At 34.5% G+C, this 13241-nt stretch overlaps 1 protein-coding gene across 1 annotated transcript; it reads right to left on the bottom strand.

The window, feature by feature from the left end:
• Positions 1-3407: 3407 nt before the first annotated feature.
• Positions 3408-10932, bottom strand: LOC149837398 (nucleobase-ascorbate transporter 7-like). The gene is made up of 14 exons (XM_090007361.1): positions 10724-10932; positions 9034-9131; positions 8754-8930; positions 8538-8638; positions 8370-8445; positions 8089-8148; positions 7745-7926; positions 6821-6917; positions 6100-6186; positions 5959-6017; positions 5792-5883; positions 5644-5721; positions 3963-4123; positions 3408-3860 (listed from the first exon to the last, which is right to left on the bottom strand). Exons 1-14 carry the CDS (start codon positions 10818-10820, stop codon positions 3642-3644), a joined length of 1584 nt encoding a protein of 527 aa, XP_089863487.1. The 5' UTR covers positions 10821-10932; the 3' UTR covers positions 3408-3641.
• Between the last annotated feature and the right edge of the window lie 2309 nt (positions 10933-13241).

The following is a 13241-nucleotide window of genomic DNA, read 5'->3' as shown; positions in this document are numbered from 1 at the left end:
AGGACCTCAAAATCGTGGGTCATAACAGTCCTACACACAGAGTAGAAAATCTGTATTCTGTTGTAAGGAGTGTTTCAACCTCAATACAAACCAAAATGAAACAAATTAAAATTTCAAGTTCAAGCTCTGGATGTATAGAACACTTCAATATTTTTATTTGAATTTATTAGACTCGTTATTGAAGAGATATCGACTTATTTCTAAAAAGGTCGAGATTAAAAAAATGAGGACTGGAATAACAAGATTCAAGTTCATGCAAGATTCATCAAGAAAGGGCAAACCCAAGGTAAAGGTCTATCTAAATCATGATTTTTTTATAGTCTAAACATATTTTTGTCATCATTAAATAAAGATTTGCTCATGTCTAGGCTTAGTTTGCTAAAACATTAACAGACATCATCGAAGAATCGTAAAACTACCAAGAAATAACTCAAATAAGATTTTTGTTAAGCAAGAATCATAACAAACCATAAGCAATCATAGAACATGAATTATTTACACAACAACATAATGTGGAATTATGCTCAACATAAAATACTCTACCCTAGATGTTCAGATTATCTTTCTTTATCAAGAACAAGCATAAACCCAATATCAAGAGCCGTTCTTGAACAAACTCTTAAATTCTGAGAAAATCGTAACTCTGTTCAACTGTTATAGAGACTATAAAAAAAATTTTGTACAGTGGATACACAAAATTTTTTCCCAAAATGTAGAAAACTTCGTCAGCTTTCCGATACCCCAAACCGTTTATTAAAACTCTTTCCGGATGAGGAAGATACAAATGTTTTGGTGTAGACCTATAATATTCTGTTTTGATGGTCACCAATTCATACTCAGTCCGTGAACATAACCCAAAATTTTACAGTAGATGCAAAATTTTGTTAGCTTTCCAACTCAACAAATTGCTTGTTAAAACTCCTTTAGACGAGGGAGATATGAATGATTTATCGATCGGGTGTCTGGCCAGAAAATGAAAGATGAATCATTTTCTGAAGAATCTGAATTGAAAAACTCATATTTTCTCAGAAAAATGACCATAGAAATTCATAAATTTTTTTACAAAATATTAATATTATTGTAATCTACCAACCCAAAATAAAATATTCAGGAAAAACAATCAGCTATCATGTATCTTTTACTGTTTTTACAATTTTAGTTTCTAAAGAAATCAATTTGATGAAAAATGATTTTTTATGGTTTTTCTTTCGAAAACCCCTTCCAAATACATGATCCGACAATCCTATATCAAACCCACACACGGGAGGCATGATCTAGGATCCGTACTTATGAAAAATTGAAGGTATTCATACTCATGAATCTTGGTTTACGTGTAGAGTATAGAACTCCCTACCTTAATGACGAAAATCAATTATGAGAGAATAGATGTCTCTCTTCGCGCATACTGGCCATTCTACACCAACGAAAGCCTCACTCAAGACCTTCTCAAGCTTTCTCAATGTGCGTGAAAACCTCTTATGCTGGACTACGTTGAGAAGACCCAACGTTGAAGTGTAGGGAAGAAGAATAATGGAGATAAGTTTTTGGGAGAGAGAGAAAGAGAGCTGACCTTGTTAATCCTTCTCATCGAGAGCCTTTATTTATAGCTGAGCTTAGACAAAAGTCTTATCTCTAATATAAGAAGTTAATATTTATTAAATTTTTTTATTAATAAAAAAATAAATAAATTATAAGACCTAATTAATTAAATTTCAAAATTACTTAAGCTATAAAAGAAAAGTAAGAACTTTTTACCTTGGTTTGAGCTCTAATGACATGGTAACCTTTTTGGAGGCCTATAAACCCAACGACTCATCAGAATTGGATATTTAAATAGTCGATTTGATACCTCTCAAAACGTAGATCATCGTGGTGTTCTTAGATTTAATCATACGTATATAAATTAGCAAAAAAATTTAGTCGATATAAAAAATATTAATTTTGACCTATAATTAAGCATAAACTTTGATCGATAATAAAATGTTCAAATCAATGCTAATTTGGTCATGTAGATAGTCGATTTCGATGCTCTCAAAATGGAGAACGTCAAGGTCAATTTTGATTTAATAGATGAGCCACTGATTGACCGAAATTTCTGTCGAAACAGTAATGACATTTGATACTATTGGTCCAATCTAATGAGATTAGATCTAAATCTAAAATCCATAGTATGAAATAATTTACTTTCTTGTTTAGTTCACATATTTTATTTTTGTTTTAATTATTCTTGAAATAATATTTTTAACTTGAGACAAAGGTTCAGAATTAATCGAAATCAAGAAAATCAAGAATATAAAAAAATCAAGAATATCAAGAAAATCAAAAATTTTAAGAAAATCAAGAATATCAAGAAAATCAAGAATTCACGATTATAGTCATAAATATACTAATAATTCATCATTTATTCATTTTAATTATCAAAGAAAAATATCAAGTTTTACAAAAAAGTCTTTCGATCAAACTGAAAAGTGTCAATCATGGCCTTCTCATAGTTGACCAAGGTGAGTCAACTTTGAATTGGACCACTATGACCCTCATGATCAAATTGCCCCCAAAACATTCTCGAAATAACCACTATACGTTCAAAACTTGGCAAGCACGCTCCGATCTTGATTGAACTCCGATTTTGACGAAATAAAGATCGTTCTTTTAGAAAAATGCATAAGAATGCAACCATACATACAAAAACCATCAGATAATACTAAATTGAGAAAAATGCCAGATTTTTACAGATTAGGTCTAGTTTGGGTCTAACTTTTAGACTTGATTTGGAATCAGGTCTGATAAGACCTGACCTGATGCTGCCGATGTGGACCCCGACTCAGTTACACCCTAGGTGGTACTAGCTGGTACAAAGTCAAAAAGATGCCAGGAAATGCTCAAGGGTACCAAAGTCATTGTCATCTCCATTGGATCAATCAACACTCAACTCACGCACACAGATGGGCGCTTCTATGGGGTCATGGTTACGTGTTTTATACTTACAAAAGGTCTAAAGTCAAGATTAATTATTAAGAAAACCGCAAAAAAATAAACATGAAAAAAAATTAAGAGAAATATATGTGACTGCATTTTGGCGTGTCTTGGTCACCCATTTTAACGTATCCCGGTATCATAAAAAGCCAATACAGTGAAAGCAATAGAAGAGCTTCCACAATCAATCACAAATTGTTAACGTTATTGTGAACTCCATTCAACAATTTTGCGGCCAATCATCTCTAACTAACCGACTGATGGCTCTTTTAAGAAACATGAATTTACTCGTAGCAAAATACCTACTGATATTCTACAATTATACAAGAATCAAATATTTCCAGCTGCCTGAACAACTATCAAATTCTTTTGAGGACCCGTATCTAATCATGAAAAAACTATTGTAGGCAATAAGACTTGAGTCTTATATATAGGGGCACAGAGTAACCTTTTTTATCCTCTAGAAATCAAAATCAGGAACAAGCAGAAGAGGGCCGTTACTTCTGTCAAATATCAGTATAATGGTTTCTAGAACCAGCAACATTGTCCAGCTTGAGCATCATGAGATACAATAGTCATACTAAAAATGATGAATTCTCAAAATATATCATAATAATAAAAGGATGGTGGTGGGTTGTTGTATAACCAATAACCAAGATTGACTCCGTCTAGACAGAAGGGAAATACTTGTTAAGGTTGTAGGGAAGCGAGTAAAACTCCTCACTCCGTGCATCATCCTTAAATGATCTGAATTTTTGCCACCAATGCCAACCCCTATCTCTCCTTGTGGAGCTATCCTTCCGGTGCAACGTGCAGTCCAATAAATAAGCAACGATACCCCCCACGGTTGCTGGTGATGAGAAAATCACGTTGATCATGTCATTAAACTGCAAGAAAACGAGTGAATAAAACCACTGCTGATTTAACGGAAACAGATTGCAAATTGTAAGTGTAGAATAAAAGGTAAGGCTCTGATGAAAACTCCATACCCATCTTGCATGCGTGTGAACCGGACCATAGCCAGCAACTGAAGTATACTCATTGAAGTACTGGGGTACTGATAATCCCATGAACAACGAGAACCCTAAAATAAATTTTGTCCTAAAACTGTTGAGGTGACAGAACTGAAGGAAGCCCAGACCCACAGAAGCTGCTCCCATGTTATAGTAAAGTCAGCCACAGAGCAAAAAACATGGAATACAAGTAATTACATGAAAGAAAAGGAAAATCGGGGGATCAGTCTTTCTTTAAGGTACTTAAAGAGAAACATACACATGTTTCTGCAAGAATGAACATACGGGCAGGTGTTCATGTAGGCTTGCTCATATTTAGCAAGTAAGAAACAAATAGCATTACTGGTAAAACCATTAAATCTTCAATTAATAAAAACTGTTTACATAATAATTCATCTGTTAATTGCCTCCACTTCTATATAAAATGTCCGAAGACTTGCCAGGTCGACCCAGTGACTGTTGACTCAGCCTGTATCAGCCTCTCACTGGGTTAACCCAGTGAATGATCCAGACTAGGTTAACCCAATTAAAGGCCCCATGCTCTGTTTAGTAGAGATCGGGTTCTGGATAGCCAGGATCCAGTGTGTGTACAGGTTTTTCCAGCGATGCAAAAATCAACGACCGTGAATGCACCACATTTTCCCTCTTGAAAGAAAATGTTTCTCCACCATAAAAACACAATCCAAGGAATTTCAAGATTCCCACTAAAGTGACCACACATCTATGAGGTTAGATTGAGTCAAAATGATGCATCGTGAAGTGCCCAACTAGATTGGATGTACAATCGATTGTAGCAGACACACACACACACACACACACACATATATATATATATATATATATATATATATATAGAGAGAGAGAGAGAGAGAGAGAGAGAGAGAGAGAGAGGTGCACACACATGCACATATTATATATTTTACATACAATATATACAAAGAAAGAAAGTTCTCCCACTCTATGTATACTATCTATTACATTTAGAAGGACAAATATACATATATTAGTAATATAAAATATAATAAACATATTATATACATATATTTACATAATATAAAATATAAATTTGTCATGACTTGCCCAAGTCACCGAGATGACTCAGCTGAGCACAAGTCAATCTGTGCTGGGTCGACTCACAAGTCATTGGGTTTTAAAAACTTGATGACAATGGATGAAGTGCAAGATAAAACAACCTAATAGTAGCTGGAATAAAGAAAAGTAATATCCAATATATTAAGAAAAGAAAAAGACTAGATGCTTCAACAAACCAAAACATCAACCAATTATTAAAACCAAAAGATGACATGTTTCAAGAAACAAAAGTGACAGTTTACCGTAGTCAAAATATGTGTAGGATGCATTCTATAAAATTACATATAGCACGAAATAAATTCCAAGAGGTTCTCCACTCTCAACTCCATAAGTCAAAATACAGTGACTAATAACTCTTTCTAGGAACTGATCAATTGCTTTTCCATTTGTCATCACTGGTTTAAATTTCTAACCCATGTTTACTCGATCATTCAGCCACCTCATATAAACAAAAAATGGCATGAAAGAAGCAATCATCTTGGCAGATCCTTTAGCTTGAAATTCCAAACAATGTATAAAGTACAAATGAATGAAATGCACATACATGATAAAAAACAACACTTACCCACATATGCAAAGAAGATGCAGTATAGTGCTGCAAAAATAGGCAAGGGAATAGAAGCAAAAAGTGCTCCAAATTTTCCTGCCACCAGAGCAAACAAAAAAATTAAGTAGGCAAAATAATGTTGCTTTGACAACCTGTAGTAACTTACCAAGAACTGAAAAGAGCAACATAAATCCAGCTGATATTTGAACTACTCTTCTGCTCCCAACACGTGTCATTCCCAATAAGCCAGCATTCTCACTGTGGACATTCTCTATTTATCAAGCTTTTCACAATTAAAAAAATCAAGTTTTTTTAAGAGCTGCCATGTCTTACACTGATACTGTAGAACCATTTGCTGTACCAAACATTCCATCCAGTAAAATACCTACTCCCTGTGTTAAGGTAACTTATAAATTTGAGAAGGCACCAAGCACGAAAGACATGAGAACAAGTGTTAAATGATTGACTTATTACCAGCCAGGAAACACCACGACCAAACACAGAAGGTGGTACAGGAGTCGCACTCGCATACCTTGAAACAGCAATAAAGGTGCCTGTGGACTAAAGAAAAATAGACCCAAAATTTTTAGTAAACTTGTATATATAAAAGAAACAATCATTTTTTCCAAGTAAATTATCAAGGAAAGATGCACTCCTCAAATTTCAATTAAAACAGTTTTCCATATATCTAGAATAGTTTCATTCTTCCCATATTTCTAAAACAATCTTCATCCCTGGCCAAGAATCACTTGATTGAACCTATTAGGTACATTTTTAAGCTGGTAAAAATTCAAATTTGAAAAAAGATGAAATTATTCAGGTGCAAAAAGAATATCATCTGCAGCATGTACGATTAGCAGAAACAAAAACCCACTTGTTACATGCTAACACCAAGTAAATGGTAGCATTAATGTCTAGCACAGCTGACAGAATGCTATAAACTTTATACGCTTACTTTTCAGTTTTTGATGTACAGTGTGATGTTTGGAACAGTGACATATTTTATAAAATTCTCTTCCCAAATCCAATCAAACAAGTGAATGAATTTTTACAAGCCATATTTCAAGGAACACATAACCCAGTGATTCATAGAATTTTTGAACTTAACTTTGATAAGAAATAAATTTGTAATTGGCATGAGTTCAATAAAAGAATCACAGTTAAAAACAAAAAACAAAAAGAGCAGAAAACCAACCTCAATGAGTGCTGCAAATGAAGCAGCCATCATAGCAAAAACTTCACCAGCATCAAAAGTTGGTCGGCCCCATTGAAATGGATATGGAACTCTTATCCTATACAAAGATGAGAAATGCCAGCAAAGCTCAAAGGATGAGAGTTAGGAAATAACTAATAAGATTTTTCATTTTCATCAATAAGAGTGGTGCAAGTGAGTCAATCATGAAAATCCACAACATGAATTTGAACTATAGAATTGAAATCAGGTTGAGTCTCTTCAAAGACCAGTTATCAACAAGATACACAAGCAGCCCATATGACTAACTGTGAAAAACTAATGGAAATCAGCTTATAAACTCATACTGACCCAGTCGTCTTTATATATTAGCATCTGCATGTACTAGAGTTGGCAAATAGTCAATTATAAAAGTAGATATTAGTTTAAATGAATACATTGAGGTTTTCTGCTATAGAGAACATGATCACCAAAGAAAAGAAATGGCAAACACTAGTGGGCCACCCTAGCATAACTATCACAGCTCAATCCCTATCAAGTTCTAATCTCATATGAAGTCAAAACCACTATCAAATTCCATAATAGAGTAAATAGATGCTGCAGAGGCATAAACCAGAACAGTTAATCGAGCAGTCACGCAGGCCACAGCCAAATCCAAGTTTCTATTATGCAAGCAAAATGATGAGAGCTTATGAGATATTTTAGTGCTTGATAAAGGGAGAAAATCAGAAAAACAAAAAGTAAATTTTAATAAAATATTAAACATAAACTTGGCCATAATAAATAGTGTAGCCTGTATAAACTAAAGCGCTAACTGGTTGAAAAGGAAAATTTGTGATAAACATTAAGGAAAAGATATGGGAGAAGTAACCATCTGCTTGCTGGACTTAATACAATATAGAAATGTAATATAAAAGAATGGTTTACCAGGGAGAACCATGGATAAGTCCAGCGCGATCGGTACGGCAGTTGTATTGAGTTCGAGCAGGTCTATGCCGATATGCACCAGAGACTGTTAAAATATGAGCATAAAGCCAAACAATCGCAATAGAAAGTACAACAGCAAAACGACTCATAATGCCCTTCCTTCCTCCAATATGAGGGATATACTGCAAGGAAGTTCATGCAAATTTGGATTATTGACATGATACCATTTAACTTGCTAACAAGTGAAAAGTCAGCTCTTTGCTACTCACAAATATGTTTAATCCATAAGGATCAAAATCAGAAAAATAAAAGGTCACAGTTAGGTCATACAAATAGCATTTTACCTGTGTAAAGACAATCAACAGGATTATCTCTGGAAGCCCAATTTCAACACACTTTCCAACCTGTAAACTAGTTGTTAGAAAGAACAATTTCTATGTGAATGCAAAAGAGCTAAAACATATGGAATATCGTCAATACTATACAAAAAATTCTAATTGAAATTTTATCAATTAGGAATGCAAGAGCAAGACAGTCATTCTAATGTTTTGTTTACAATAAATCAAGAAAATCTTCATCATTTACATCACTCAACAGTTACATTGTGAAAGGTTAGAAGACTGACCCCAGGAAAACCCAGGGTATAAAGCCCAAGCCCAGCAAGAGTAACAAGTGGCACAGATGAAAGAGGGCTAAGAAACCTACAAACAACAGTTAACATCAAATTATCAAAAGTATGGTTAAGACACTTATAAATCCAATGCATGTTTATTATGTTAACTAATGAAACAACCTCATCACAATGCTCCAAAGCCCAGTAATTCCAAGAATTATCTGAAAACTAGAGGCTGCAATAAGTGCCCCTTGAATTGCTCTCATGGTCCTATAAAACCTCTAATAATCAACACCATAAAAATTTCTCAGTACCCAATATGTATATCGAATTTGATCGAACGAACACAATAATTTAATAAATGAAAAAAAACTCCACAGCATATAGAAAAATTACCTCATCTGGATCGATGATATAGCTGTATCGACGAGCAAGGATAATTGAAATTGTAGGGAGAATAAAAGTGTAAGATCCACCAATAACCGCAGGCAGCCGGGTCCCAAAGAAGGACTGAAGTAAAGTGTTCAACCCAGCTACAAACAGCAAGGTCTGAATCACTTGGGCCTTCTCATACTTTGCAAATCAAATAGTACAGTGAAGTTCACATAAGCAACAAAAAACAATCAGATGAAGGGAATCATGAGATCAAGGAGTAGAGTCTCTTGCTTTTCCTTACATTGCCACCTCCCATTTGAGGAACCAAAATTGAGGGTATGAGGATGGTCGTGCCGAGCATCACCAGGTAATGCTGAAAACCCTGAAAGATAGCCTCATCTGTGCAGTATAATCCACAGGATCAGATTATCGTTTAATTTGGCAAAAGGGCATGAAAAGAAGAGGCAATACGCATCCAGTCAACTAAAAAAATGCTCGAGAAGCAACCTTAGAAATGCTTGGTGTTCCATCATTATATCAAAGCAATTAAGGGTAATTTGACAGTATGGAGACTTAGTGGCAGTGAAAATCTTTTAAAACAAAAAGGGAAGAAGAACACCAGAGCGAGATAGAATCAATCTGTCACGAGAATTTCCCTAATTTCAACTGCAAATAGAATATCCCAGATTAGAGAAAAACCATTAATCTGTTGAACCCAAAGAAAGAACCACAAAAAGAAAAGGAAAATTAGGAAAAAAGAAACAGAGTGCAAGAACACAAAGTATATTGCAGAATTTACAAATGATTTTGAAATATACCCAAAGATATATATGTTTTTGAACACAAAGTATATATATATATATATAGTCACTAGAATATGAGAACTAGAAATGTGGGCATTTTCAACATCCTTTTTGCAAATCCAACCATGTGGATGTGCTTGTTGGCATGGTGAATTTTCTAGGAATCAACCATTGGATCGTGTATTTTCAATGAAAAAATGTGATTTTTGAATGCTTGAATATTTGTGAAGATTATGAGCCATTGATTTTAAAGCCTTAAAAAAATCTGGTTTATGCATCAACCTAGGATGATTCAAGAGCCGGTTCTTATAAAAATCAAGCATGTAGATCACATCTGCACAGTTAGATTCAAGAGAAAAGAACAAAAACTCCATGAAAATCCCGGTTTACACATTAGTTCTCATATTCTAATTACTCATATATATATATATATATATATCAGCCACTAGAATATGAGAACTAGAAATATGGGCATTTTCAACACTTTTTTTGCAAATCCAACCATGTGGATGTGCTTGGCATGGTGAATTTGCTAAGAATCAACCATTGGATCGTGTATTTTTTATGAAAATATGCTATTTTTTAATGCTTGAATATTTACGAAGATTATGAGCCATTGATTTAAAAGCCTTAAAAGAATCTTGTTTATGCATCAAAATAGGATGATTCAAGGGAGGGTTCTTATAAAACCAAGCATGTAGATCACATCCGTACGGTTAGATTCAAGAGAAAAGAACAAATAATCCATGAAAATCACGGTACACACATTAGTTCTCATGTTCTAGTGACTATATATATATAGATAGATAGAGAGAGAGAGAGACGCACACCATGCACAAATTATACTGCAGAAACCACAAACGATTTTGAAATACACGCAAGTCGTGCTTGGACAACCATAAGCTGAAATATCTATAGTTAAAAAAATACAATAAATAAATAAAAAGGAACCATGAAGACAACAAAAAAGAAAAAGAAACCATTAAAAAGACGATCAGATTTCCACCCAACTATCAAAATTTTCCAAAAACCAAACGAGAAGGTCCACAGAAGGGAGATCCTAAACCTTGCAAATGGTTCTGAAAAAAGAGCGGATATTGTAAAGGAGGCCAATCAAAAGAAGACAGAAACACGAGAAGATGTAGGAACAGCAACTTCAGATTTCATGAGAGAGAGAGAGAGGCTTACGCCAAGGGGGAGGGCTAGTGATGCAGTATTCGATTCCTGGGAGTTGCTCCCTCACCGGATGAGGTACGAACTCGTCCTGTTTCGCTGGCCCCGTCATCTTCTCTGGCGACTGAACCCCCACCACCAACCTTCGCTGTTTCTCTTCCTCCTACCACCAATATGGCAAGCGAGCGGTCAGTGAAGAGAGGAAGAGACCATGACGACGGGAGAAGAAGGTTGAGGGGCGTGGAGAAATATAATGAGTGAGATGATGACCAACTGACCAAGAGCAGTTGGTGCTCTCTCTCTCTCTCTCGTTACGTCTATTATTTTTCGTTTATGACCAACTCGTCCTGTCTGCTTTTTCCGTTTATGTAATCTAAAAATGAAATGACAAATTGATTATAATACCCTAAATATTTTGAAAGTTGATATCACATAGCTTGGGCGACACTATTACCGAATGGCCTGAAAGTATTTTTTTTTTTAAATATTTCCGCTATTTTTCTGCCAGCAACCGGCTGGGAAATGGCTGGGATGGTACATTTCATGCGTGCCATTTCCTGACCGTTTGGTCAAGAAATTGGCCAGACTTTTTTTTTTTTAAGAAAAATTTTCAAATACCCCAAAACGTTTAACCAATCATAAACTAAGGTTGGGTTGTTTTTAGGTTATCATTTTACCTCTATAACTAGGAAAATAAAATATATAAGGCTGTCAAAGTTTATTGCTTATCATGATATTGAACCATTGACATTCCTAATATGAACCTAGTCGAACCACTATACCATGAACCTTACTATTGATTATTTTTTGAAAAAAATTATATATTTAGATTGTCATAAGCCACTCAACCTAACAATTATTGGAACCTCTAATCATAGAGATGTGATCTACATGCTTAATTTTATAGGAATAAACTCACTATGACACATAATTAGGTTTTTATAAGAGTTAAAAATCAATGGTCTAGAATTTTAAAAAATAGTGGATGCTTAAAAAATCATGTTTTTTATCAAAAAACATAATCCAAGTATCAATTTCTAGCAAATCAACCATGCCGATGAGTTAGGTTAACCAAAGAACAACCCAACATTAGCTTATGATTGGGGTCATTTGATTAACCCAAGTAAAAATTTGGTGGGCATTTGCAAAGACTGAAATGTTTGGGGTGTAGATGAATTAAGCCAAAACGTTTGGGGGTATTTAAAAATTTCTCTTAAGTATCAATGACCCAAACGAGTTAAAAAAACCAAGTTTTGAAGCAAAACCTCGGTTTTCTCAAAACTCAATTTTTGCTCCTATCGTCCAAATGGTACCTTAGCTGTCATATGGCTAACCTTGACAATATAGTGGCCTTGTTTCCCTTTAAGGGTTTGGGGGTGAGATCATGTAATGCCAAACAAATCTAACAAAAATATACGGCTATTTTTTTAAAAACAACTTATGCTGAAAGGCCTTTATTTTTAAATCAAATCACATTGGAATTAAGGACACAAAGTTGGGATAGAAACTTTGGGCGAGTTACAGGTAAGTTGAACCGCCTCGTAATTGACACTAATTACTATATTGGACATTGGGTCCAGGTCTACCATAACTACAAGTCTATTATTACAAATACAAATATAAGTTAACAAACCATTCATAAATTGAATTATCAAGTCATTAACAAAGAAACTAAACCAATAAATGAATCAATGTTAAAAAAATCTAAGACAAGCAAAACAATGTTTTTCCCAAGACTAAGGACAGGTTAGTGACCCACAACATCCCGCCATTCGCGAGTACCTTATTCTACATCTGTGTAAAAATATTGGGTTTAAACTCATTTCAAGCTTGAGTAGGGTAAGGTTAATAAAGAACACATATACAGTCTAACATACAACATACATGCAATTGTTAACAATATACCTAAACAATCAACATGCTATTAACAAGTAATTAATGAAGTCATTCATGATTAATAGCAGATTCAGATTAACCAAATCAATCTACATGTAATTCAGTATAACAGTTACAATCTATATGTAATATAGTGTAGCAATTACAATCTAATATGCAAGTCTATAGCATACACTAATTCGAACATGCAAACAACTCAATGCATGAACATTTAGAACATGACAAAACTCTTAATTTGTTTATCATATTAGGGCATGCATTCACACATGTTCACACAATTTGTACCTCATTCAAAAGCCTCATATTCTTGTAGTAAAAAATACTCATCTCGCACGGACACGACTATCTGTGGTGGAATCACTGACATCTCTTGCAACGCTCATTCTGTTGCTATTGTGGCTTGTTTTCGTTGTTCTACTTGTGCCTCTTGAAAGGTGGTGTCAACCTTTTTTCGCTAAACTTCTTCTTCTAAGAGTGGCCACTACTGCCCTAACACAACTTCTGCCACTGTAGCTTAGGCCTGCTGTTCCACGTATGTATTCACACAATTTATACTTTATTCAGAATCCCAGTTTTCTCGTAGTGAAGACAATCACCTGTCTCATGTGAACACAACTATCCATGGTGGAATCACTGA

The sequence above is a fragment of the Nuphar pumila genome, chromosome 5 (genome assembly GCF_984573655.1).
Source record: "Nuphar pumila chromosome 5, dmNupPumi1.hap1.1, whole genome shotgun sequence".
Taxonomy (NCBI): domain Eukaryota; kingdom Viridiplantae; phylum Streptophyta; class Magnoliopsida; order Nymphaeales; family Nymphaeaceae; genus Nuphar; species Nuphar pumila.
Note: the sequence above shows the minus strand (reverse complement) of the source record. Positions and strands in the feature narration are given on the sequence as shown.